Source organism: Oculina patagonica, chromosome 3 (genome assembly GCF_052425735.1).
Source record: "Oculina patagonica isolate OP01 chromosome 3, crgOcupat, whole genome shotgun sequence".
Classification (NCBI taxonomy): Eukaryota; Metazoa; Cnidaria; class Anthozoa; order Scleractinia; family Oculinidae; genus Oculina; species Oculina patagonica.
In genome coordinates this window covers 4,252,179-4,279,104 of record NC_135760.1, presented here as the reverse complement: position 1 = coordinate 4,279,104, position 26,926 = coordinate 4,252,179, and the positions used below count along the sequence as shown (strand labels likewise).

The 26,926-nt window shown below is 39.0% G+C and overlaps 1 protein-coding gene, 1 non-coding gene and 1 pseudogene across 3 annotated transcripts in view; 2 read left to right on the top strand and 1 right to left on the bottom strand.

Annotated features, from left to right (window-relative positions):
* LOC144646231 (transmembrane protein 45B-like) overlaps positions 1-26,926 on the top strand; it is a 113,718-nt pseudogene that overhangs the window by 35,405 nt on the left and 51,387 nt on the right. The gene's annotated exons all lie outside the window — the stretch shown is intronic.
* Positions 8-26,373, top strand: LOC144646166 (spliceosome associated factor 3, U4/U6 recycling protein-like). The gene is given in 28 exon segments (XM_078505709.1): positions 8-325; positions 1,455-1,581; positions 2,360-2,464; positions 3,909-4,033; positions 5,669-5,728; positions 6,251-6,294; positions 6,837-6,898; positions 7,781-7,905; positions 8,589-8,744; positions 9,422-9,526; positions 10,770-10,803; positions 10,917-11,027; positions 14,099-14,161; positions 14,883-14,941; positions 16,386-16,495; positions 16,618-16,730; positions 17,403-17,479; positions 18,154-18,288; positions 19,290-19,380; positions 19,499-19,586; positions 20,600-20,681; positions 21,406-21,489; positions 21,599-21,703; positions 23,410-23,499; positions 24,076-24,159; positions 24,709-24,813; positions 24,815-24,855; positions 25,555-26,373. Coding segments are annotated over 28 exon segments (2,751 nt in total). The 5' UTR covers positions 8-148; the 3' UTR covers positions 25,748-26,373.
* On the bottom strand, positions 12,506-12,578 carry Trnag-acc (transfer RNA glycine (anticodon ACC)). Its single transcript has one exon. It is a non-coding gene; the product is annotated as a tRNA-Gly (tRNA).

Sequence of the window (26,926 nt, the reverse complement as noted above, 5' to 3'; positions counted from 1 at the left end):
GCTCCATCTCCAAAATTTTTTCGGATTGTTTTTTTCGTTTTTTTTTGGGGAATAAATTACTGCGCATACTCCTCTGTTTCCGCCATTAGCAAATATCGCAGGCGTTTGTTATTCAACCCATGATCCTTTGCTTCTCCTCAGATTCAATATGGCGGAAAATACGAAGATGGAAGTCGAAGAAAACGCAAGTGCAACGATTGAGGAGAAAGAGGATGAAGAAAATATGGATGAAGGTGCCGGGGAAGGAAGTGACAGCTCAGATTCTGAAGACTCTGATGGTAACGAGGCAGTTCATGACCCAAGAATTCAACAGCTTGAGCTCCAGGTAACGAGGCTTTGTGCGCGCGTGCATCGGTGCATGTGGACAGCTGTCAGAATTGGTCCAAATCCAGTCAAAACTAAGCGTAGATTTAGTTTTATATAGTTATTTTTCTTGTTAGTGATTAAGATTCGCTGTTTTATTCTGGTTTTGATAATTAATCCCTACGCGTTGTTGAAAATGAGCTAGAGTTTGTAGAGTCATGTAGAGTGCATGTGATGAAGAGATAGGTATGGAAAGGAGGGCAGAAAATCAAAATCAATAAATTGAAGGACCGGATGCGGTGATAAACTTAAGAACACTTTGTTTATAGGCACATTTATATACCATATAGTTTTTTTTAGTATCTTCTAGTTTAGCAATCCTAAAAAAAAAGAAAAAAAAAATTGTTTAGCACTCCTCTTGGTTGATATTTTGTGGTGAGGTTAGTTGGAGGGAGGGGGGGGGGGGGGTTAGGGGTTTGCAGCTGTTTTCAGTAAACATTACCAATGTTTACTGTCAGAGATGCTAACTCACAGAAATTAACAAAAATTCGGGAGACAGACAGTTTTATGTTACGGTGACTCTTTGTGATGCCTTAAAAAGATCCTTGTCCGAGGAAGCTCTACAGATGCTACCATATAACAATGCCGAGATTGCATGTTAACACCCCTCCCACTTAAAGTGGCTTAAATAAGCTAAAATCATCAGGAAATACATACTTCGTTCATATGTAGGAGGTTCGACAACCCTGCATGGTGACTAAAATTTTGGAGCTGGTTACTAAATATTGGAATGGAAGTTGTCAGCCTGATGACTGAAATTGAAAAGAAGGATTGAAAATGTAAGCTTAATTTGGTGACTAAAATTTTTCACTGGTGACCAAACTTAGGCAGTCTGTGGCCACTAAGGAAAAAAAATAAACTCGGAGGGTTGTTGGAGAATCCATCTTGGAGGCTGGGAGTCTAAGAGATGCAGTGTGTATCTGGGAGACTCCTGGATAATTTGGGTACCTAGTGAGTTGGCAGGTGCAGTGTACATTCTTGTATGTACTATGTACACACCAAGCTGTTGATTTAAGATAAAGCATGTGGCTAATTTGTGTGTTTATCCACAGCATCATTATGATAATCATGTTTTGTTTTTAAATTTTCAGGTGGCAAGCAATCCATATCACTATGATTCTCATGTTGAACTGATCAAACTTCTCAGAGAGTCTGGTGATCTTGACAAAGTGAGAAATGCAAGGGAGGGTATGAGCAAGGTCTTCCCATTAACAGAAGGTACATGTTATGTTTTTAGTTAAAGTTGCCCCTCCACTGACAGATACTCCAACTTGTGAATACCTAAGCAGACACAGTCATGGTCCCAGTCATGGTGGGAGGGGGAGGTGTGTGTGTGTGTGTGTGTGGGGGGGGGGGTGGGGTTGGTTTGGGGCCCTTTGGGACCCTTCACAAACCCAGTTTGTGGGGGTTGGAACCCAATTTGGACCAAATTGAAATGTTTGATGAGACATGTTTTTCTATGGATGGAAACAAAGAAATGTACTTTAACCTCCCATTGCACAGGACTGTCAATAAGGGCCGTAACTTGTAACACCTGTTACGGCTGAGTTCACCGGATGTTACAAGTGAAGCTGCCGATTGGTGTAACATTACACTTGGGTGCAGTGTGAAATGCTACTGTGTTAACTTCAATGTAATGGCTGCTTAAAAAAACTTAATGACAGTCCTAGTTACATTTATAAATGGAAAGCAGACAGTTCTCTGGACACTTTTTATGGTCCACTTATGTATTGGATATATTTCCACTTTTACATTTTTCAACTTGAAACTTTCCATGTACATTCAACTGTCTCTAAGCGCAAACCATTGTAAAAAGGCAGACTCCTCTCTAAGGCGGACAATTTTGGCAGGAGCTGTTCTGGCTGAATTTCACTTGTTTGTCTTAACTGAACTCTCTTTAAGGAAGACACCTCTCTAAGGCGGACAACTGTAGTTGGTCCCAAGGGTTTCCCCTTTACAGAGAGTTGACATATATTGCATTCTCTTGCTGTTTCAGAGCTATGGTCAGAGTGGCTCAAAGACGAAATGCCATTGGCTTCTATACCAGAACAGAGAGAAAAAGTCCTTGCTTTGTTTGAAAGAGCTGTGAAAGACTATCAATGTAGGTGGATTTACCTCACGTTTAATGGAATTTAATTTTTTAAAACCTTAATGTTAATGCAAATCCAGGGTTAAAAGTTAACTTTATTTTACTCCTCTTACAAGTTTATAATCATTTTATTTCTTACTGCTTGAAGCTCATGCTAATTCTGGATTGGCTAATAGTCCTTATAATAACTTAGCACTAATTCCCAGTATTGCTGCAAGCAAAATTGTTGGAGAGTTTGACTTTCTGATTTTTAATTGTACATGTATGGGTTTTTTATCCTGAATCATTGACCTTTTAAAGTAATGTTAAATTTATTCAGTGTGAAAATTTCGAAAATATTATGTATAATCAGTGTTCTCCCTAGGATTTTTGGCAGTATTCCACCCTTACTGTGATTTTCAAAATGTCAAAACCTGATTTGCAGAACTTGTTCCCCCACGTTACTATCATTTCTCTGTCTCTTTTCCAGAGTAAAAATTCATGAAGTTTGCTTTGAGAAGCTTTAAGTTTCTGTTCTGAGCAACCCGAGTCGGCTGAGTTCACCATTCTTTCCACGAACCTGAGAATTTTGTTTAGTATTCCATGTTTGACACCTTGAAGTGCTCTTGTTTTCCTGTGGCAATTTGATAAAGGTAGATGCCGTTCCATGAAATGAATGCATCACCCTCACAGGTTTTAACATAAAAATTAATGCAAGGGTAAATCACTTTTATGATGATACTAAAGGTGAGAAAATACAGTAAAAAAATAAGTGATTTTGTCTTTGCTTATGGATAGGAACTGCCAGTTCCACTCCAGTAAGGTTACTTCTCACACACAACTGGTAGCTATGCCAAGCCGAAGCACGCCTGACCTTTATTAATAGCAAGATTGTAACAAAACATTACAAGCAATATTGGGTAAAGAGATCAAAAAACAATTGTGACCTGAATACAACCTGAACAAACGTAGCTATAAAAACGAAGCTCACAACAAGAGCATCGCAAGCACGAACATGAGAAAAAAACTTGTGACACCTAAAACTACAAAACTTACAGAGCTTAAAATGGGTGGGTGGGCAAGGCTCAGGCAAGGCGAACGGCAACAAGAAAACTGAACACTTTGGAAAATCATGTAACCTAGACCCCCTGCACACTAGCACCCAGACTCCCAACCGTGTGTGAGAAAAACGTTTTCGGCTTAATTCGTGCCTCAGCCAGCAGAAAACAACACGTTGTGTTAATTCTTCAATTTTAAGCCAGGTGCCAACGATTTTCCTGCGAATCAAGCTAGGCGGCCTGCCTGGCCTTAAATACCTAGGGAGCAACACTGATAATCTCTATTATACAGCCAAGGTTACTTGCTAAAATATGGAAGTTTGCCATCCAAGTCTATCTTTAGTTAATATTTTACCTGATATTTGGTTTTTGCTTCCTCTGCTATCAAATACCGGTAAACGACTTTTTATTTTTACTAGCTGTGCGAGTATGGATCCTGTACTGTCAGTTTATGATGGACATTATGGAAGGTCAAGAGAGTCTTCAGGGAGTTAGATCAACATTTGAAAAAGCTATCATTGCTGCTGGTCTGCATGTAACAGAGGTTTGTTAACTAAATGATACATGTATGTATTTTATCTTCAGTTGGTGACTTGAATTTATTATTTGTAGCATGAAATAAGAAAAAAAATTATAGAACCTGTCAATCTTTGAGTAAGTACATGAAAAAGATCTTAAGGTGGCTCGACCCAGCACCCCCACGGCCGCCCCGCCCCCCCCCCCACCTCCACCTCGCCCCGCCCCCCCCCACACTCGCGTCGCAGCCAAACACACCACGCAAACAAGAGCAGCTGCAACGCCGGCCCCCCTCCCAACAGAAAAAACGCCCAGACCGGCCACCAAGAGAACCGAGAGCTAGAGGCGTAAAAGGTAAAGAGCAAACAAGCCACCAGTCACCTACTTCTCGGTGGATATCGGATATGGACATTTAACAATGAGGGCTAAGCCTCTCAAACATCAAAGAAATTCTTGGTCTGACTCTCTTCTCCTCGGGCCGCGCCGCGTGGGGTCTCGCGGGCCTGGGCGTCATGTCACGTGATTCTCTCCCATTTCATTTCAGTGTCTGTTCCGTGATTGTGATTGTCATTTCTCTTTTGGGGTTTCGTGATAGGTATCACTAGCTGGGTCGGCCACCTTAAAGGGTGAGTCAGATCTAGAATTTCATTTGGTGCTGCATAACAAAAATTTAATTAGCCAACACTTGGTCACCAAAAATCTGAAGTAACATATGCCAAATACAGTATCTCAATCTACAATCAAAACAAAAAGAACCAAAAAGGCAGGTTGTGGAAACAGATATAAAGCTGCTGTGCCATTTACCATCAAAGACATTGAAGTAAATAATAAAGATGGTAATTTTTTTTTGAAGTTTTATACAGAAATTACTTGCTTGGAGTATCCTGACTGAGGACAACACTAAGGGTTTTCAATCTCAGTATTTATTTAATAAATACAATACCACATGGAAAGTGATTTGTACAGTATTTAAATGCACTCATTACTTTAGATTCAGACATCTCACTTATTCGCTGCACTCACCGATTCGATTTCTGATACTTCACCAAGCTGTTTGAAAATACTGTATGTGGGCACTTTCTGTGAAGTATTCTATTTAAAAAAAAATTATTACTTTTATTTAATTAGTAGGACGGTTAGGTTAGGTTAGAAGATTACTAGGTCGATACCATAAGACAACGGCTTAATAACTGTCGTTAATTTCAACTGTCTACGAGACAGTCGAGGCATGGAAGCATAACCCTGAGATGCCCGAAATACTCGCGTGAAACCGAGGGAGGAAGGACTTTTGCGGTCACGGCAGTGAAAGAGTGGAATAAGCTCCCTATTAACATTAGATCTAGTCAGAATGTTAAGCTTTTTAAAAATAATTATGTAAATTACCTTAAGGAATCTTACGTAGGTCTCGACCATTTCTCTATTTCTTAAGTTAAACTCTATTTTAGTACTTTGTTTTTAGTCATTTTAATTGTATAATATAATGAGGGCCACTAGTTTCTCAGTTTTTAACTGTAAAGTGTTTTTACCCTCGTTAAATAAAGTTATTATTATTATTATTATTAATAAAATCTTAAAAATTTTAACCATAACATCAGGTTGACTAGGACTTCTCTTATAGAGGGGGATTTTTGTTTGTGTGTTTTGATTGTTTGTTTTGCTCTAGGGTTCATCAATATGGGAAGGCTATAGAGAGTTTGAAGCAGATATTTTGGAATCTCTCGAGGTGAGGGCTAATATTCAGCTTTCTAAGAACTTTTTGCTGATGGTTGGATTCTTTTAGTTTGCTCTTACTTATCCTGCAGTGATAGCCCCAGAAAGCCTTTTAACTTTCTGAACAATAATTCCAAACTTGAGACTTCTTCTGAAAAATGCAATGTTCATGGCTATTGTTATACAGTCTAATCTCTTTTTATTTTTTTTTTTTTTTTTTTCCTCTCCCCCCCCCCCATTTTTTTTTTTTTTTTTTCCCCCAAAAAAAAAAAAAAAATTTTAATAAAAAATCAATTTTTTATAAAAATTTTTTTTTTTTTTTTTTCCTTCACCCCTTTATATTTAAAACAAAAAATGGGCCCCCCCCCCTTCTCCTCCACCCCGGGGCCCCTAAAAAAACACCTCAAGGGCCCCCCCCAAAAAATTTTTGCGCGCCCCGAGGGGGTCCCCTTATGAGAGCTTCGACTGTAATAGTTTCTTCTCTGTTGTTCCCTGATTGGAAGTGATCTGTTTATTTTGATCTTGTTTGGAACAGCAAATGGTGACAGAGGAAAACAAAGAGACCATGGTAGAGAAAATGTAAGTCAGTTTCACCCTTTGGAGTCTAGAAAAAAATCTATTATAAAGACATAAAATTAAGGGGAGGGGGGGGGGGGTAAAAACCTGCTCAAATGGGACAGGAAAATTAAAAATTAAATTATTGTTGTAAATAAACTTGTGTGATAGGCATAAAGAGCACTGTCTCATGAATCCTAGATAAAATTAGTTTATTGACAAACAATTTAGGGGGAGAAAATCTACTCAATACATGTAGGGCTGTCATTAAGGCCCGTAACCCATAACACCTGTTATGGCTGCGTTCACTTGATGTTATGGGCTAAGATGCTATGGGTGATAACTTTAATGTAATGGCTGCCTTTTAAAAACTTAAAGACAGCCCCACAGTAAAATTATAAATTCTCAAGACACTAAAATACTGACTCAGAAAAAGGCACTTAGCAAGGGTTTATCAAGTTGCAAACTTTTATCAGTTGTCACTTGTATTTTAACTACTGCTCAATGTCCATATAATGCAGTAGGTCTTGTGCCCTTTACCAACAAATCCTCTATTTTTTCCGCAGTTCCTCTCAAAAGGAAAGAGTGATGTCAGTCTTTAAAAGGCAACTAGCTGTTCCCCTTTTAGGTGCATAAGAGTTTTTTGATGATTATTAAATATTATTATACTGGGCTACTGACCTGCAAAAAAGGGGGGTAATCAGGTATAATATAATTTAATGGAGAGGTGCAAATTAAAGCTTTTTTGGGGTAAAGGAGTTTTATGATATGAGGACCTTTGAAGTTTCAAGTCAGGCAGTAACTTCTGTGTGGCCTTTAAGGAAGGAGAGAACCCCTGCAGAGCAAACATAATTATGGTAGCCATGCACCACCAACCAAAAAGATTTTAAACTGTATATGTGCTGTATATAATGTAAGCTTCTCTTAGTACTATCAAATGGGAACGTAAAGCTGATTTCCAGTCCGTACTGCGCAGACTCGGGGTTTGTTTTCGTTTTTGTTTTGAATTTGTTAAAACGTTACACTTCGTTGACAGCATACATGAAGTTTTTTAGTCCGCCATTACAGTTCGCTTCGTTCAAGAATTTCCGATGAGCTGAAACGTTGGTTTGAAATAGCGTCAAGGTTCTTCTACTTGTTATTATTTGTTCTGCAAGGATATCTGGCGTTAATAATGAAGAAACAGGTAAGTTTGTCACATAATTTTTAGTTTTGCTTTGTTTTGTGAGGCTCACATAAACATTGCAGCCGAGATTGCGCAGTACGGACTGTAATTCATCTTTAAGGAGAAATGAAAGATGTCTAAAAAACTGGACAGTGGCAGTGGAAACAGTAGAAAATACGGATAGAGATAGATCAGTCTGAAAAAGGAAGGGTGCACAGGCCAATTCTCTGCTGCCTGGTTTATTTCAATGGAAGACTATGAATATTTGTATGGATCAATCTGTGGTTAAAATGTAACTTGCAATTTGCATTGTCACATTGTTACTTGCCATTTGGCTATTTCTAGGCATGCAGCAAACCTTAAGAGAGTTTGAAGACTGGTTGGAGGACTCTGTTCCTGATGCTGTAATGATAGCTTATGAGAAAGCCTTGGCTAAACTGGAAGAATGTCTACCTTTTGAGGATACACTGGTAAGACTTGATATTAAATAAATGACTTGGCAAAACCAAAGTTTGTTGCTTTATAAGGGTGCTTTCCATTAGTCAGAAGTGGCCAGCCAATCTTGTGGTTTTGAATGTGAAGTGGGCCTTTTACACAAGATTTTCCCACAAATCCACCACAACAGTGTACAGTATTATTTTATTCATTGACTTATTTGACAGTACAAATCTGAATTCTGTTCTCGAAAATACTGGTCAGGCTGGCTAGTTCTGACTAATGGTAAGTGCATTAAGTCACAAGTGCTCATGAAACCAGCATTTCACTTCAGTTTCTGTATATTATGAAGTTTAAATTACAAGTGTCACTTCTCCCCCTAAATAGAATGCCAGTTGTTCATTGGCTACTGGTTAATGTTTTGTTAGGTGGTTTAGGTTGTCCCTCTAATTCACTGGCATCCATTTGTACTTCTGAGTAAAGAGAAGCATTTTAAAGTAAAGTGTTGTGCTCAAGATCTTGACTCAATGGCAGTGGCCAATCCACAAGTGCAATCCTTTTACCCAGAAAATTGCTTATATGTCTGATGCACCATCTGTCCACCACACCTACTCATGTATGATAAATAAATATGTTCAAGCAATTCTGCATTGGCTAGAAGTTTGAAGTGTTGATATGTTGTTGTTATTGTTGTGTGAATGTATTTGATCTTGTGTAGGGTTCAGCACAGCCTCCAAAGACCACTGAATTCAAATCATACTTGGAATATGAACTGAAAAAAGGAGATCCAGCAAGAATACAGTGTTTGTATGAGAGGTCTATGAAGGACAACTGTCTTGTAGGGGACATGTGGACTGAGTATACCTCCTATTTAGTGAGTAAACCTACTGTTTTGATTCCATTAAGTTGATTATATCACAGCTGAATAATTACATAGAGAATAATACATGCACGTGCATAGATATGAAATTTTATCTCCTTGTGTTCAAATCAATATCTCATGAGTCAGGGCAGCGAGCAAGTGAGATATCGATTTAAACATGTGTAGAAAAATTTCATATCTCCAAGCAACCATGTATTATTTTGTTTATTTTTTAAACCTACTTACTACAAGGTTTTTGAAGATTTTCCGAAGATTTCCGAAGGTTTTCAAAATGTTTTCAGAAGGTCATACGAATGTTTCCGAACATTTCCAAACTTTTCTGAAAATTTCTGAAGATTGCCGAAGAGTGCCGACAAAGATCCAAAGATGTTTCGACTTAATGTCTATATTCTTTGGCTCATTCAGCATTGAAACATCAAGTGACGTGTCAGCACGTGATTGTTGATAACAAACACACGTAAAATTATCATAATTTTACACACGTTGCGATACTGTTTTTCTCCCTGGTCAAAATCCCAATAAATAACAACAGTTTATATAATTAAAGATATCATTGGAGAGAAGCATTTTTGTGTGACGACTGAAATAATGACTACAATCAAAGAAGACTACCCATTGGGTTTTTTTCCCTTTGTATGCCTGACTGACATCTTTGCTTTTCTCCCCAGGATTCTACCCTTAAGATAGCATCAGTGGTTCTTCCAGTTCATGAACGTGCTGTGAGAAACTGTCCCTGGGTGTCCCTTCTCTGGCAGAATTACCTCAGAGCACTGGTAGGGCACATTTCTTCATTCATTCAAAGTGCAAACGTTTTATTAACACTTAGCATTGGTGATTGGACAGATGGATCTTTGTTTATGTAAAGTTATTTATTTTTTCCTTCCTTACAATGATTAAATTGTGTTAAAATATTGACAGTACCAGTCTGAAATTCCAATGCAACAGTGAGCGTGTTTAGGCAACAACAACAACAAGACATGCTTTATTACCAAATGGAAATTAGATTTAAATTACAAAACATATTAATACAAATATTAGGATAATTTACTCAGGATAACTAAGAAGCTAATCAAGCTAAGTAAAAACAATTAATGTTTACATATAGAAAGTTGTTTGGCACTAAAGCACGAAAAAGGAAACAAGGTAAAGAAGCACATAATAAATTTACTATATCTCAGAACATTGTTTTCTTGATTTTGTTTACTGTGACCATCTGCATGAGGGTGATCCTGAAGAGCACTGCTGTTGATGACTGAAGTTTCAACAAGTGAAGTGGAAGTAACTCAGTCTAAATGTGACTTACACTCAAGTTGCTGAAATACAGTAAAAACCTGCATATAAGAACAAGTGGATTAAGAACACCCAGGCCTGATTTTAGGAAATAAAGTACCATTTATATAAGAACACATTCAGCCTGAAAAATGAAAGTTGTTCTTATATGGAAAAATATCAAAGATCAACACTACTTTTCATTGCACACATAATAGTTCCACCCCAATTACAGTACAGTATTGCCTTGATTTATCAATTTTATTAAAATAAAAATACAATTGTGTGCATATATATTGATTTCATCTATTGGTAGCCTAGTATGTTCCTTATTTTAAGAAACTTTTTTTAAGAACACTTAAGAACACTTACAGGCTGATTTTGCAGATTATAACCCTTTATATAAGAACCAAATCAGCCTGAACCGCCAAAATAGGTGTTCTTATACGCGGGTTTTTACTGTATCATTCACTTACAACAGTGTATTCAGAATTTTCTCTCAACTAGATGATCTCACCCAGATCAGCCTGTTCTAGGCGATTGGTTATTCGGGGAATAGTGTAAAGACAGGCAAATGAGAAAAAAATATAGTAAGGGTTAGTCGGAGTGAACCATTGCCTTTTTTGTCATTGCCATTATTTATGCTCCTCCCTTGCTAACGTAATGTTTGGAACAGGCTACGCAACAAAAGCTACTGATGCTCTTGGGTTCAACCATTAACTATAAATTTATTGCTTTCTGCATTAGGAACGCAACAATCAGGACTATAATAAAGTGAAAGGTAGGATGTCCACTAGTTAACTAAATATAAATTTATTCACTAGATGACTTTACTTCCAAATTTTTTCAAAGTGTATGTGTTTCAACAGATGTGTTTTTTCTGTCTTGTTTCAGAAACTCTAGACACAGGCCTGGGTTGTGGATTCTCTGCCAGTGATGATTATCTTCAGTTGTGGCACTGTTATTGTGATTACATGAGAAGAAGAGTTGATGACTGGAGTGAAGGTATGGTTTACTGACTGAGATATATAATGATAAATGATAATGCATTTATATAGCGCATTTTTCATATGTATATGTTCAAATGCGCTTTACACGTACTGTAATACTCACAATTGTAAAGGCCAGACCACAACACCGGGAGCTTCGTGCCCTACTCTTTGCGATAGTGTGTGGGTTCTTTAACATCCCCTGTTATAAGACTGAGACTAGATGTCTAACCATTGAGATGAATTACAGGCAGCACATTCTCCTCAGTTATTTTAAGACCCTGAGTGTTGGTCCGGTCTGGGGTTCGAACCCACGACCTCCCGCACAGCAGTCCGGCGCTCTACCAACTGAGCTAACCAGGCGGCGGATATAACTGAGCTAACCAGTTATATCTGAGTGAAGTAATATAGAGCGGTTTTCGCTTGAGTGTTGGAAGTAATTCACATTTGTGTTGGAGTTGTATGTAACTTTTGATAATTTATGTATTTTTTTATCTTGAGAACAATAAAGATTATTATTATTATTTTTATTATTATTATTATTATTATTATTGTTGTTGCATTACCACGCCAAGTGATTGGTTTAAAAAACCTGTGCTACTTTCTCAACCAATCAGACGTAAAACCAGAACCAGTCACATCTTTTTTCCGCACTTTTGCTTCGTGGTTTAATTTGATTGTTTCACTGGATTGCCTGTGTCCTTTGTGATTCACCAATTGAAACTGATTACTTTGGTTTTGGTTTAACAACGCTCAATTGAAAATTACTCTAAAGCAGTGCTTAACTTCATTTTCAGTACCAGTAACAGGACTGTTATCAGCCGTTACGTTGAAGTTATCACCCAAACATTTCACTCTGTACGCAAGTGTAACGTACATCAAATTAAAACAAAAGGAATTGTTACCGTGGTAGTGTTTACATTTTGGGTATGTTATAGACTGTTTGAAATGAGCCAATCAAAACCGATGTATCCCGGTGTTGGTTTCATGCAAATGAGCCCACAAATTCAGAAGGTCATGCTAGTGAGCTGTGTTTGGCGGATTTCAATCCTTTTGTTTGTTAAGCAAGTCGAAAAAAGAATGTTAATAGAAAGCCGCTCTGCATGTAACACTAAAAGCGGGTGTAATACCACCTTGTAAAGTGCACTTTAAAACGGTACCACATGAAAGAGTGAATAGTGAATAGTGAATACTTTGTTTACCCTCGGATTGTAGAGTAGCTTTTTTTAACATAGCTAATATCTCCGAGCATTTCAACAGTACAACGGCACAATGGGCAAAGACCAGACCACAACACCGGGAACTTCGTGCCCTACTCTTTACGATAAGTGTGTGGGTTCTTTTACGTCCCCTGCTGACCATAACACTGAAGATGCAGGAGACGGGGCCTACGGTTTATCGTCCTTATCCGAGAAGACTAGAATATCTAACCATTTGCAGTTGCTATTGCAAAGGCAGCATATTCTCCTCAGTTATTTTAAGACCCTGAGTGTTGGTCCGGTCTGGGACTCGAACCCGAGACCTCCCGCACGGTAGTCCGGCGCTCTACCAACTGAGCTAACCAGGCGGCGGATATAACTGAGCTAACCAGGCGGCAGATATATCTTAGTGAAGTAATATAGAGCGGTTTTCGCTTGAGTGTTGGAAGTAATTCACATTTGTGTTGGAGTTGTATGTAACTTTTGATAATTTATGTATTTTTTTATCTTGAGAACAATAAAGATTATTATTATTATTATTATTATTATTATTGTTGTTGTTGCATTACCACGCCAAGTGATTGGTTTAAAAAACCTGTGCTACTTTCTCAACCAATCAGACATAAAACCAGAACCAGTCACATCTTTTATCCGCACTTTTGCTTCGTGGTTTAATTTGATTGTTTCACTGGATTGCCTGTGTCCTTTGTGATTCACCAAACTGATTACTTTGGTTTTGGTTTTACAACGCTCAATTGAAAATTACTCTAAAGCAGTGCTCAACTTCATTCTCAGTACCAGTAACCTCAATACCAGTGTTATCAGCCGTCACGTTGAAGTTATCACCCAAACATTTCACTCTGTACGCAAGTGTAACGTACATCAAGTTAAAACAAAAGGAATTGTTACCGTGGTAGTGTTTACATTTTGGGTATGTTATAGACTGTTTGAAATGAGCCAATCAAAACCGATGTATCCCGGTGTTGGTTTCATGCAAATGAGCCCACAAATTCAGAAGGTCATGCTAGTGAGCTGTGTTTGGCGGATTTCAATCCTTTTGTTTGTTAAGCAAGTCGAAAAAAGAATGTTGATAGAAAGCCGCTCTGCAGACTGAAAACGGGTGTAATACCACCTTGTAAAGTGCACTTTAAAACTGTACCACATGAAAGACCCCCCCCCCCCCCCACTTCTCAAAAGCTGGTCATAATTGCACACAGGGTCTTCATTCAGCCAGACTTAAAAATTAGAAACACTCTGACTGACTAACGTTTGGATCTAGGAACAAAAGTGGCTAATCTGAACACTTAAAGGGACACTATTACGAACTTCACTTCAAAAGTTCAATAGCCTAAAGACGTATAGACTTTCTCAAAGTCCGTTTCCGGTAATTAAGTCGTCTTTTGCGTCGCTCGTTGCTCGCGACTTCGTCTCTCACTTATCGCGACTTCGTCGCTCCAAAGAGTCGACTTGGGGCAAGTCTAAAAGACGTATGGAAACCTAAATAGTGGTCCAGTTTTGTTCAAAATGACTATGCCAGTGTACTGAAGCTATAAACAAGTAATATTATTGTGTGATGACATGAGAAACTTTAGATCTCAACTTGTAAAAGTTAGGCTGATTTTTTTCAATTTCTGCTCTCGGTGGCCTGGAAAACAGGTAAAAACTAACAACGGCTCCCCTCTTTCTTCAACACAATTTGCTTTATAACTTCTAGTTGCGTTTTGTGTACAGGCAAGAGTACTTCGCCAATTTCAGTACTTTCTACCGAAAAGCAGAAAAATCACCGTGACAGTAGAGCCATGGCTAAAAATGTGGGAGGCTTGAAATAAATGTAATGAAACTCTTAGCAAACCCTGATTAAATTTATGGTTCTTTTAACATTCCACAGATGGCCAGCAGGTGAAAGACCTCAGAGAGACTTTTAAAACTGCAACGGAATATTTACACAACTGTAAGTTAAAATGTTGGGTCTTTTCTGTAAAGTGTTGATCTGGTCGACTTATACAGTGAAATCCAGTCAGAATTTCCTTTCAATAATGAAGCAATTGATTTATTTGATTTCATCCCTTTGGGACTGTCACTATATCTTTCTATTGATCTTGGTCCAGTGCAAGCTTCTTTGCCTCTCAACCAAGGACAAGCGATATGGTATTCAGCACCAGTTGAATGTTGGCTTCTCAGTCATGTCACTGGGCAGCCCTTGTCTTGTTTGCCACAGGGAATTCTGATTCACAATGTAGCTAGCCTGCAGTGCAGCCTGACGTGTCACAAAGTCGATATAATGGAAGTAAATTGTAGTGTCGAGCGGTCGAACGTGCGTGGATTCTAGATAGTGTGTGAACCAATCGCGAGTATGTTATTGTTGTCCTTGAATATAAGGCTATCGATTATGTATTCAAAGTGTAGTGTGATCTAGTGTGTGAAATGGCTCTGTAACGGACGAGCACACACATTAAATTTACTGCTTGTTTTCCATAGAGTTTCTGGTGATTCTACATAAAGGATGGTATATATTGTTTTTTAAGAGTCGATATAGCACGTCAGGCTATACCGACAATAGAGACTGTAAGTTACGCAGGCTACACTATAGCTTACATAGTGGGAACCCTTTTATCTATCACTCAGAATACTGTTATTTCAGACTGTGTCCTAACTTTTTATTTGCTTGGTAGATTTTGGCAATGATGGCGATCCTACTAACCTTCTGGAGAGATATTGGGCAAGATTTGAGGTAAGTGGTTAAGAGGAAATCCGCCAGGACTTATGGACAAATTATGTACCAAAACTATTTACACTTATTGCAAGCTTTTGTGTTACTGCTTCAATATCTTATCGAGAAATCTTTTCTAAAACACAAACATCGAAAAAAGAGTCACTCCTCTTCGCTTAAAGTGACTTTGCCCATAGCTTGCGAACTTGAATATCATTTTCTCAGACTCTAAAAAGAAATGTTGTACAAATTAAAATTATTTCCACCTTATTTCAAACTTTTTTTTACTCTTCAATATCTTATTAGAAATCTTTTTAAAAACAGACATGAAAAAACGAGTTCCACTGAATTCCACTATCGCTTAAAGACGAATTACAAAATGGCTACACGTGAGATTTTGCCTATAGCTGTGAACTTTGAATTCATTTTCTCGCTCTGATAAGAAATTGTTGTTGGTGTCATCACGGATAATTACTTACATCTTTAACTTTTATTAAGGGTAGGAAATAACGCAATAGGATTTAAATTATCTGGTACTTGATTTTTGTCCAACTTCAATAAATATTACTCGACTTCCTAGTGGATTCCGTCTTAAGGTCATTAAAAAAATTGTTAAAAAAGTGTTAAGGTCAAAGGATCGCAGCCAAGTGAAACATCAAGTTACAAGCAGAACGTTTTTTAAAGAAACTAGAAAAAATGGCCTTGAAACTATCTCTACTGTTCAGTTTTATGATAGCTCAGCAGTTGGACAAACAAGGCTACAGAAATGATTCCTAATTACTTGAGAACCACTGTCTTGTTACAAAATACAGCACAGTGGGGTAAAGGTTAGGTACAGTTATTGATAAGAAGGTCAGATGTGAGATCTATCGTCATTGCCCTATAATTCTGTCCGTAAGAAAGTGAATATATAAAATGTGGAATGGAAAAATGTCGTCCAGGGAACTGTTAGCTGAAAAGGTACAGTAAACGTAAAACAAAAAGGCTATAGTTTATTATTCTACGTTATTAGAGCGGTTTTCACTTGAGTGTCGAAAGTAAATTGCGTTTGCTTTGGTTTTGCATTACTATGCTTAGTGATTGGCCTAAAAATCTCGCGCCACTTTCTCAGCCAATCAGAACAAAAATCAAAACCAATCGTGACTCGCTCGCGCACGTTTTCCCGCGCTTCGTGCCAGCTACATGTATTTGCTTCGAGTTTTGATTGGTTCACTGGGTTGTCTGTGTTCTTTGTGATTGGCCAGAGTAATTACTTTGGTTTTGGTTTTACGACACTCAATTGAAAACTGCTCTATGTCCTAGAGTGAAGAAATAGTAGATTTATACATGTAGCTCCTGAAATGGATATGTAATATATTATAGTAAAGGTAATAAATAAAATATAAACTACAATTGTACATTTGTGCGGAAGAAAAACGTGACATGTTGCCATATTCTGATAGAATTGTTTTGTTGCAAATGACAGGCATTTCACATTAAAAATATATCAGAATGTCAGAGGCTTTGGGACAATGTGATACTGTCCAATCATGGACGAGAGGCTGAGTTCTGGCTTGAGTATGCAAACATATTGAGGTCAGTTGCTTCGCAGTGAATAACATCTAATTCCCCCTAACAGTATCAAAGTTCATTGTTAATTGGCCTAAAGCATTAGATCGAAAATAATTATCTTATTCCTTTGAACACCTTGTTTCCAGGTCTTGTCGTGACATTAAAAAGTGTCGTAAAGTTCTCCAACGAGCTGTACAGTCAGCAAGTGATAATCCGGAAATGGTGATCCAGGCCCTTCTCAGTTTTGAGCGGGAAGAAGGTGAGTAGAGCCTAAGGAAAATGATAGACCACGGAAGTTATAGCTTTCGATAAAAAAGGCTTTAGCAGTTTTACGCAGTTTGTTGCTGTCAGACGCCAAAAAAGTAGAAGAGAAAGAAGCGTATTTCTAGTCAAATTGAAGGGAGAGCACCTTCAACTTAAGACTCGCTCCAAGTCGTTTGTTTTTTCCTTCGTGTCGATTGAGTTATTTGAATTGATCACTTACAAAAAAGTAACGTAAAACGCGCGTGGTAGACCGCGCCGAAGCCATTTGTCCGTGCTTGTTAGCGCGCAAAGCGCACTACATCCACAAATGGCTCGAAACGCGATCAGCCCGCCATTTTGATTTTCAAGCCCGCGCGCTCCCTCTGTATCTCCATATCGGTCCCCTGCAAACCAAACAAGCGACTTGGATCAACTTAATATTATTGGAGCAACTAAATAGTTTTCGCAAACTTCGTTAACATTAGACCCAGACTTGAAAATGTGTTTCACACGTTTTCAGGTTTGTCCGTATCATGATCCATTTCCATTCTCACCATTGTTACTCGTCCTTACTTCCTAACGGGTTCGTGTCATTTGTCGAGTACTGTTTTACATAATCAAGTCTTTTTTGGACTTTCTTTAACCTTGCAATGTTCTTGAGATCGACAGTATGTTTGTACCTTTGTAGGGACGTTGGAAGACTGGGATGCAGCATTTTCGAGGTGCCGTGTACAACTTTTAAGAGTCAATGAACGAAGACAGAAGGTGTGTTAAAAAAGCTACGCTTTTGCAACTTGGTAATTTTGTACTTAGGAAAAGCAGCTTTATCGCAACTTATGTCCCTTAAGTCAAAGAAGTTTCCTTCGCAGCCGTTGTGTTGGCTGCCTCCACTCCAACGGCCACTTGTGAGGAGAGGCGTTATGAAGGAGACTGTAGTCAAAGGAGAGCAGGCCAAATACTTAGTATTTACTCGTGTATCTACCTTGATCTTCTACTTGAGATTCGAGTGGTTCTGCAAGGATTTTCCAGAAAAAGCGTTTTCCCTCAAAGGAGTAGTGTTGGGAGTCTTTGAAAGAAATTAAATGAACAGAATTATGACTGAATTCTTCCAAGTTCTTCCAAGCTGTATTTAAGGATAAATAATTCAATGACTAATTAATTGACTTACTAACTGACTGTCTAACTGACTGCCTGCCTGCCTGACTGACTGTTTGATTGGTTGCCTGCGTGAGTCACTACCTGACTGCCTGCCTGCTTGCCTGCCTGCCTATCTGACTGTGTGACTTCTGCCTGCCTGCCTGACTGCCTGCCTGCCTGCCTGCCTGCCTGCCTGCCTGCCTGCCTGCCTGCCTGCCTGCCTGAGTGACTGCCTACCTAACTGACTGCCTGACTGGCTGCTTGCCTGTTGATTAATTGATTAAGCGATTTGTTTTGTAAAGGTTGCTGAAAAAGAAGTTGCACGTGCAAAAGCTGATGAAGAAGCTCAAGAGAAAAGAAAACATGCAAATGCTGAAAGAAAGGCCGCCAAGAAAGTGGAGCAGAAAAAAGCCAAGATGGAAATGAAGAAGAGAAAGGTAAAGATTTAAGACGGAATCCACCAGGAAGTCGAGTAATATTTATTAAAGCTAGACAATGCTAGACCTATAAAGCTAGACCTATGCAAGCGTGACAGATATGCTTCAGGAACTTAATTGGGAAACCCTAGCCACCAGACGGAAAATCGCTAGACTATCTTTTATGTATAAACTCTCCCACAACCTGACCGATTTCTCAGTAGCTGCCCATCTTAAACCAAATTATGAAAGAAGAACCCGTGGGAGTCACGATTTTAAATTTTTAGTTCCTAGGTCAAAGAAAGATGTTTTTAAATTTTCTTTTTTCCCACGAACAATCTGTGAATGGAACTCCCTTCCAGATGATATTGTAAATATAACGTCTATAAATAGTTTTAAATCTAAGTTAGTTAATAGTTTTTAATATTTTATTGTATTAGTTTTATTTAGTTTTTAACATTTTTAACATTCATTTTAGTTTTTAACGGTTGGTGTAATATCTTAAGATTTTTACCGACCTAATTATATGTAGATGTAGATGTAGATGAATCGAGTACCAGAATATTTTAAATCCTATTGCGTTATTCCCTACCCTTAATAAAAGGTAAAGATGTAAGTAATTTTCCGTGACAACACCAACAACACTTTCTTATCAGAGTCTGAGAAAATGAATTTCAAAGTTCACAAGCTATAGGCAAAATCCCATGTGTAGCCATTTTGAAGAATCGTCTTTAAGCGATTCAGTGGAATTCAGTGGAACTTCAAAATTGGTGTTCGTGTTTGGTGTTGTTAGAAAAGATTTCTTTTGATGAGATATTTGAAGCAGTAACACAAAAGCTTGCAATAAGGTGTAAATAATTTTGGTACATAATTTTGTTCAATAACTACTCGAAGTCCTGGCGGATTCCATCTTAATAATGTACTAGGGTTGGACAAGTTTAAAATTTTGACCAAGCCCCCGCCTCGCCCCTTCAGAAGGGCTTTCTTCCGACTGATGGGCACCGTTTTCCTTTTACCAACAGGCTTCGGATCAAAGTTCCTTTGGAGACAAAAATCAGAAAACTAAACAGAGGGACCAAGATTCAGGAGAACCAGCTGCCAAGAGACCCAACAGTAAGATTCAAATTCTCTCCTCCCCCCTCCTCTCTCACTCTCCCACCTGTGATTTTGCTTAATGTTCATGTTCTGGAAGGGTTTCTTGTTTTTTGACTTTGTTTTCGTTTGTTGTTAGTTGACAAAGAAAGTAACGTTCCTTCAACATCTCACCCGATGACTACAACAGGGGAGCCATCTACCACTGCGAAAATTTCACATGATAGGTTAGAGCACTAAATTAAGTTACACTTTCAGCGAAATGCATACAAGCCCCACGTGAGCATTTGAACTGAAATGCCATTGATCTTTTTCTTTTGCAAAACAAAATAAAGGGTGCGCATGTAATCTTGTTTAGTTATTCTTCTTCTCGCTAAGATTCTGCCGTGCGAACGCTTTCGCTTCTTAGCTTGTTTTGTCACTTAGCACACGTTCTGCACATCACAGGTTTTCTGCTCCGGCAAATAAACTTATTTTCACCTGTTTTTCCGTGATTTCATACAAGTAAACTGTTTCATTACACTTTCTTCTACAGTCTTTGTATATCCTGTAAATCGACCGGCGAAAGCGAACAAACACACAGCCAATACGCAAAAATCCGAATTTGCCATCCTTAGCCATCCTCTTCCCCAGGGCCACGCGTATTTTTTAAATGACATGACACGTCCGTTTCGCCGACCACGTGACCAAAAGAAACGGAGGCTCTGGGAACGAGAATGGCTATAAAAACATCCGTGATGCGCAGAACGTGTGCGCAGTAACAAAAGGAGGCACCGTCCTTAAAGGAGCTACGTCACGGACAACCCAGCTTGAAAAAACTGGCAAGTTTTTTCAAGTTTGTCTTGGGTAATCCGTCTTAATCTTAGTCAGTTAAAACCATCCTTGGTTATTTTCGGGTTTTTATTAGTCCTTGTTGTTTTTCTTCATTAAAAAACTATTATTTTGAGGTTTTCATCAAGTTGGAAGTAATCAGAAAAATGACTTAAAATATCATGACATTGCTCCTATAGATGGTCTGTTGGAAGTCATTTTTACATTGGAGAACGCGATCTTGAAATGCGACGAGACTTCAAACTAATAGTCTACTTAAACGAGGATGTTAAAGGCTGAGAGAGATTGGGACGGATTACAAACCGTCAAAGCAAAACAATTTAGACTCTATACAAAGACAACCAGCAATTCAAAAGAAAAGTTTTATCACGCGTTGAGTTAAAATGTTAATTCTTGTTTTTCTTTGCAGTGCAAAAGATCCAAACACTGTTTTTGTTAGTAACCTGCTGTTTTCAATCGACGAGGATCGCTTAAAGGAGACTTTCTTATCGGTATGCGTTTCTTTTGTTGTTGTTTAGTATGTGGAGCAAACAGCGTTTCACGTCGTATCGCTTGCGTTAACATACATGTACATCTTCAGGAGATTAATCCTTTGCCCGCGCTCGAAAGACCACTGAGACTTGGCCCGAAAAATTCCATACTGATGAACTAATTCTACAGAGATCATGCAGTGACTTGCATTCTGGTTTGTTTTTGCTTGGCTTTGAATTTTCCCATGCAAGTAACAGCCATTCGCTGGCAGAACACGGGCCCCTATAGCTAGATCTGAGGCCCTGCCAGGGTTAATTCCGACAAGCGACATGGCCCAAAAAGTAGCGACAGCACATAAAATAGAATCGCGGCAAACGACAACCCTTATGAAAAAACTTAAATTTCGACAAGGACAAGCAACTTTCCTTCGATTTAATTACCGACAGCGACACGAAGGGCGATAAAACAGCGACATGGGACATTTTTAAATTTAGACAAGCGACACGGGAAACCCCCCCCCCCCCCTGGCAGGGCCTCAGATCTGCGTCGAGAATGGCGTTTTTTCGAGAGGGTGGAATCAAGTATGTTTAGAACAGTCTTTTAGTGTTCAAAATATGCACCACATATGTATTTCTCGGAAATCGTTCTGAATTCTACTTTTGTGACCTAACCTTGTTATCAAGTTCTTAGAAGATGAAGATTTGTGATGAAATGAAGGGCTACCTATATCTGTTTTCATTCCAGCTTGGAGAAATCACCGAGATTCGCCTGGTCAAGAACCAGATGGGAAAATCAAAAGGATTCGCCTACATCGAGTTTAAGAACCAGGTCTGAAGTGAACAATGTTATTGAACTTTGCAGTGTGATGTTTTGTGTATTTTTTTTCCTGAAGCTTTAGTGAACCAAAACTGTTTTTTTTCCTGTTATTTCAATTTAGTCCTCAGTTCAAGCAGCCCTTTCCATGGACAGAACCAAGTTGGACGGGAGACCCATGTTTATTTCGCCGTCAGTGGACAAATCTAAAACCCCAACGCAATTTAAGGTTGGTCGTGTCTTGTTTTGAGTGAGGTGCGTTTGATACTTAGGCCGTGTTCGTACTTAGTTTCTGAGCATTGGTACCTGAGCACCGGCAAAAATTAGCGTTGTGTTCAGACACAGACTACCAAAGTACCTAAGTACCGATAGGTGCCCGAGTACCCCGAGTACCGTGAATGTCTCGACTTTGCACCGAATTCTGCCGTGGATACCTGAAAAAATAGTGTGTTCACATTAGTCCCCAGCAAGAATAGTACACCGGGCCCGTGTCCAGACACTAAGTGTGAACACAGCCATCACACTTAGTGCCTGAGCACTGGTACCTGGGCACTGGCGTAAAATAGCGTCGTGTTCACACACAGAAAATCAAAGTACCCAAGTACCATTAAGTGCCCGAATTATGGCGTGGGTACTTGAAAAAATAGTCAACCTCGTTCCCAGGGTCTCTCTCTCTCTCCCCGCCCCCAAGAGCGAGAGAGGGGGCGGGGAGAGAGACCCTGGGAACGAGGTTGAAAAATAGTATGTTCACATTAGCGCCCAGCAAGAATCGTACTCGGGCACCGTGCCCAGGCACCAAGTATGAACATAACTTACAATTGCTTACAATCAAAATAGGTTACAGTTTCAATTATATTAATGTTCTTCCTCCCTCGCCCCCGGGGGGCGGTGTTTTGTGGGCGCCGTTGTTTTCCTCCTGTGGTCTTCGTCGGCACACTCTTTTTTTTAAATATAAAAAAAAAAAAAATATTTTTTTAAAATATTTTTTATATTTAAAAATTTATTTTTATTTTTATAAGATGTAAAGCGCTATTTAACAGAAAAAAAAAATAACGCTATATAAATTAAAATTATTATTATTATTATTATTATTATTATTACTTAATTGATTTGAAATATAACAAAAAAATAAAAAAAAATATATGTATATTGAAATATTTTGCAATTCATCTTAAAGTATAACTCAGAAATTTTGTTGGGCAGTGCGAAAAAAAGAACGATAGCCTCAACGTCTTGGGGTGTTGGGAAGAATATGAAGGAATAAAGCGATTTTTTTCATCTAAATTAAAAGAATTAATTTGAGCCTAAGAGAGGGAGTAAAGGTTCCCATTTCTTCAGATTGGATTTGGGTTTATGGGTTTCAATATTAAATTGTGATTGAAGGATTACAAGAAACGTTTTTACATGTGGAATTTTGTCATTTGTCATCAGGTTCCGACTTGCTTTTCCGATCACTAAGAACGGACTTGTACCACTGCGGGAAAAGATTTAATCAACGGCAAATGAAATTCCTCTTGTGAAGAGAACACAGAATGTTTAAGACGGAATCCATCAGAAAAACGAATAATATTAATTAATTTTAGTTGGACAAAAATCAAGTTCCAGAAATTAAATTCTATTGCGCCAACATTGTTTTCTTACCATCAGAGCCTGACAAAATGAATTTCAAAGTTCACAGGAAACATGTAAACTATAGGTAAAATCTCACGTGTAGCTATCGTCTTTTAAGCGATTCTGTGGAATTCAGTGGAACTTCGAAATTTGTTTCCGAAGTTTTGGTGTTGTTAGAAATGATTTCTTTTGATAAGATATTTGAAACAGCAACACAGAAGTTTACAATGAGATGTAAATAATTTTGATACATAATTTTGTCCAATTAATACTCGAAGTCCTGGTGGGTTTCGCCTTAATTTAATGTTTTTGTCTCCTGTACAGTTTCCTACTTCACTAGACAAGAAAACACTGTTTGTCTCGAATGTTCCATTCGACGCTAAAGAGTCAGATTTGGACAATTTGTTCAAAGAGGTAAGGTTTTTTTCGTATCAGCAATCACATTTCTACACGAGATACATCTATAGCGTTAATCTAGTCAATCTTCTGTATAGTGCTGTAGTCACTTTGGAAGCCGTTATTTGAGACGTCACGCGATGCTTCTCTCAAAAGCATTACGTGACGTTCTGAGAAGCGTTGCGTGACGACTAGCCTCCTACGAAACGTCTTTGGCTCGTCACACAGTCTTTCCTCGCCAAAAGAAGGTCTGCGAAGGAGGCTACGTGACGAATCAAGTTACGGCTGCGAAAGAGACCCTTTAGCCACGTTCTTAGAAGCGTTCAACCTCGTTCCCAGGGTCTCTCCCCCGCCCCCCAGAGCAAGATGACTATCCTGCTACTAAACGTTTTTTTCGCTCGTCACACATGCAGTCTTTCCTCCCCAAAAGAAACGCACCTTCAGCCACTTTGCTTTTTTCTGATTTCCATAGTTTTTTTTTTTCATTACTTTTTTTCCTCATCGACCTATATTCGGGAAGTGTGGTCAACTCATCTTTCTGTTTTTAAATGTTTTCAATAATTTTTAATCCTTAATTTCTCTGTTTCATTTAAGCATGGTAAAGTGAACCAAGTCCGGCTGGTGACCAACCGAGCCGGTAAACCGAAAGGATTTGGTTATATAGAGTACGAACAAGAGGTAAGCGATCAATTAACGTTTAGCAGCCTCTCTTTACACAGCAGAAACGAAAAGAAATCATGATTTGCTTCTGAATAAAATGCTTGTAATAGGGGGCACAGAGAGAAGAAGGAAGAGGGCGCACTTTGCTAGTTGCTTGAAAGGCGACCCCGAACCTGAATTACTTGTTTCAGATTGGTGGAAAGTACGTCGTCCTCGGTCTCTAAGTTGGCTTGGCTTTTTCATTTCTAGGAGTTCTCATAATACAGGAGTGTTTTATGACAGTATAATACATGGCTTTGGCTTCTTAACATGCTTCATGTAAATATTTAACGCCCACGAAATAATAAAACACGGTTTTCATGTTTTGTTTTTTTTTAACCCCCGGGGGGTAAAAAAAAATTTAAACGCGCGGGATTTTGGACAGAGAACGAAGATTGTATATTAAACCATGATATATCGCAGGTTTTTAGCCAATCAAAGAGAGCGCAGTATCCAAACTGTATTCTAATTTACTGTATTTTATATAACAAACACGTATCTGCACTTATGCCGTATGTTTGTTATCAGACCGAGGCGTCAGCAGCCATCCTAGCGCTGGACGGAACTATGCTCGGAGACAGGCAAATTTCAGTTGCTTTGTCAAATCCACCGAGCAGGAAACCGAGGCAGCCTGGGATCTGACCAACAGCAACGAACGAAAGAACAGCCGGGAAGGTACGAACACGTGACTGTTTTTATTTACTTTTCCTATCTGCACTGGGTACCCTGTTGCGGTGCCGGGCAGGGATGCTCGTTTGGGGAAACCTTATAAGCTACCTGGGGTCGGATTGATGAAGATCTATAGTTTTTGAAACCGAGAATGATTAAGACGGATTACGTACAATGAAATATTTTCAACATTTATGATGAATGTTTGAAAATAAACCACCCGTAACGCCTTTTCTTAAAATATATCCTGAATGTTGTTGACAATCAAGGCCTGTGAATGAACATTACTTGGGCTTCAAAAGTCCACGGAATTTCATTTTCACCAGATAATTAACAATTATTCCACGAGCGCGCGTTGGATATGAGATGGTAGATAGCCAACAAGGCGCGTTGCGCCGAGTTGGCTATAACAACCTCATAACCAACAAGCGCGAGTGGAATAATTGTTTTATTAAAAAACACCCAAAGAATTGCAATATTTGGGCTCCCCAGCTGTTTTCGTTGACGCGTACCCATATTTGTGGTCAATGGTATATGAGCTCATATACCATTGCCTTTAACCAATCAAAACGCAAAAATTGCAATATACCATTGCTAGTTTTTAATAATAATAATGATTCTGCCCCTTTTCACCTCCTCGCATGGCAGGTTACCACAAATAACAACATAAAAATAACATTCTGACCGCTGTTCTTTTTGTTGTAGTCGTGGGCGCGCACGAACCCAGCTGCAACTCCTTCCCAGGTCACTACAGAAAACTGCATCGTCGGCACCAGCTCCTTCTTCGCAGAACTCGAATCAGTCGGGCGGGGAAAAGACTGAGGCAAAAAGTGGCAATGAACCAAAACAAGGTTTCAGTAATGAGTACTTCAGAAACCTCATGCAGAAGAAAAACTGATTTCAAGCGAAAAGCTATTGGTATTGTAACCAAAGAGTTTTATTGGAAAAGAGAGATAGTTGTAAGGTGCAGTCTCCTGGGTACTGTCAACTCTCTCTTAACGGACACCTCTATAAGACGGACACCTGATGTTGGTCCCGTCCGGCTGCCGTTTTTAAGTCATTTTACTGTAACTAAACTCCCTATAAGACGGACACCTTTCTAACACGGACAGTTGGAGCCGGACCCGACGGTGTCCGTTTTAGAGAGAGTTGACTGTATGGATATAGGGGACCAAACGGAGCTTTATTGAAAAGCTAAGAAAAGCAATTCGGCAAGGCCTAACGAAAGGATCTTTGCGCTTTCCCTTGTGTGATGAACTGGGTAGGTGAAGGGAGCTCGTATTTCGAGCTTGGAACTGAAAGGGGTATGACCCACTGCGAAGTACGGCGCTGAAAGCTACGCATAAGTCACAACGGGTTATGCAGTCACACATAAAAGACCTAATTAATGCATATGGTCTCCAGGTGTAGAAAATATTGTAATTTCTGCGTTAAAGAGGTCGTTACCGGCTTTAGTACGATTTCTGTATTCCATGAGCCTTTACGGCACGCGTCTTAATAAACACGCACATTTGAGGCTTCCAAGTTTTTTTTTACTGACAACATCTGATACTCAAAAATTTTTAGTGGAAATTCTATGAAAATTTCGCTATTGCGAGAAGGCTAGGCTACCAATTCAAGCCTGGTTTCCAAGCTCCCCAAGAAAGTGATCCCAAAAATATTTTGGTCATGTGTCAACATGCACCACAGGAATTTATGCCCTTGTTACGTGACTATTCGTTTCTGTAAATGGTTTTAAAAATACTTATAACGGTAATTGAGGAACATTTTAATCGACTGATACAAAATAGTCTTAGTCTCGAAGAGAACTTTCATTTTCTCAGAGGATCGGTTTAAACTCGGTCAGTCGAAACAAAGCACGATCACGACTTAGTCTTCAAAGGCCGACATCCCAGCGTCGGCCGAACTAAACTCGGATGTCGAGTCAGTCTCTTCGGTCTATCAGATTAATCGGAGAGAAATCAAACATCGCTCACTCTCATGGTCTTCCCAAGATGGTGGACACGGCGAGGAAGTCCTTGCGTATCTTTGAAGTCTTATTAAACAAGAAAACACTTTTACTTGTGTTGAATTCCAG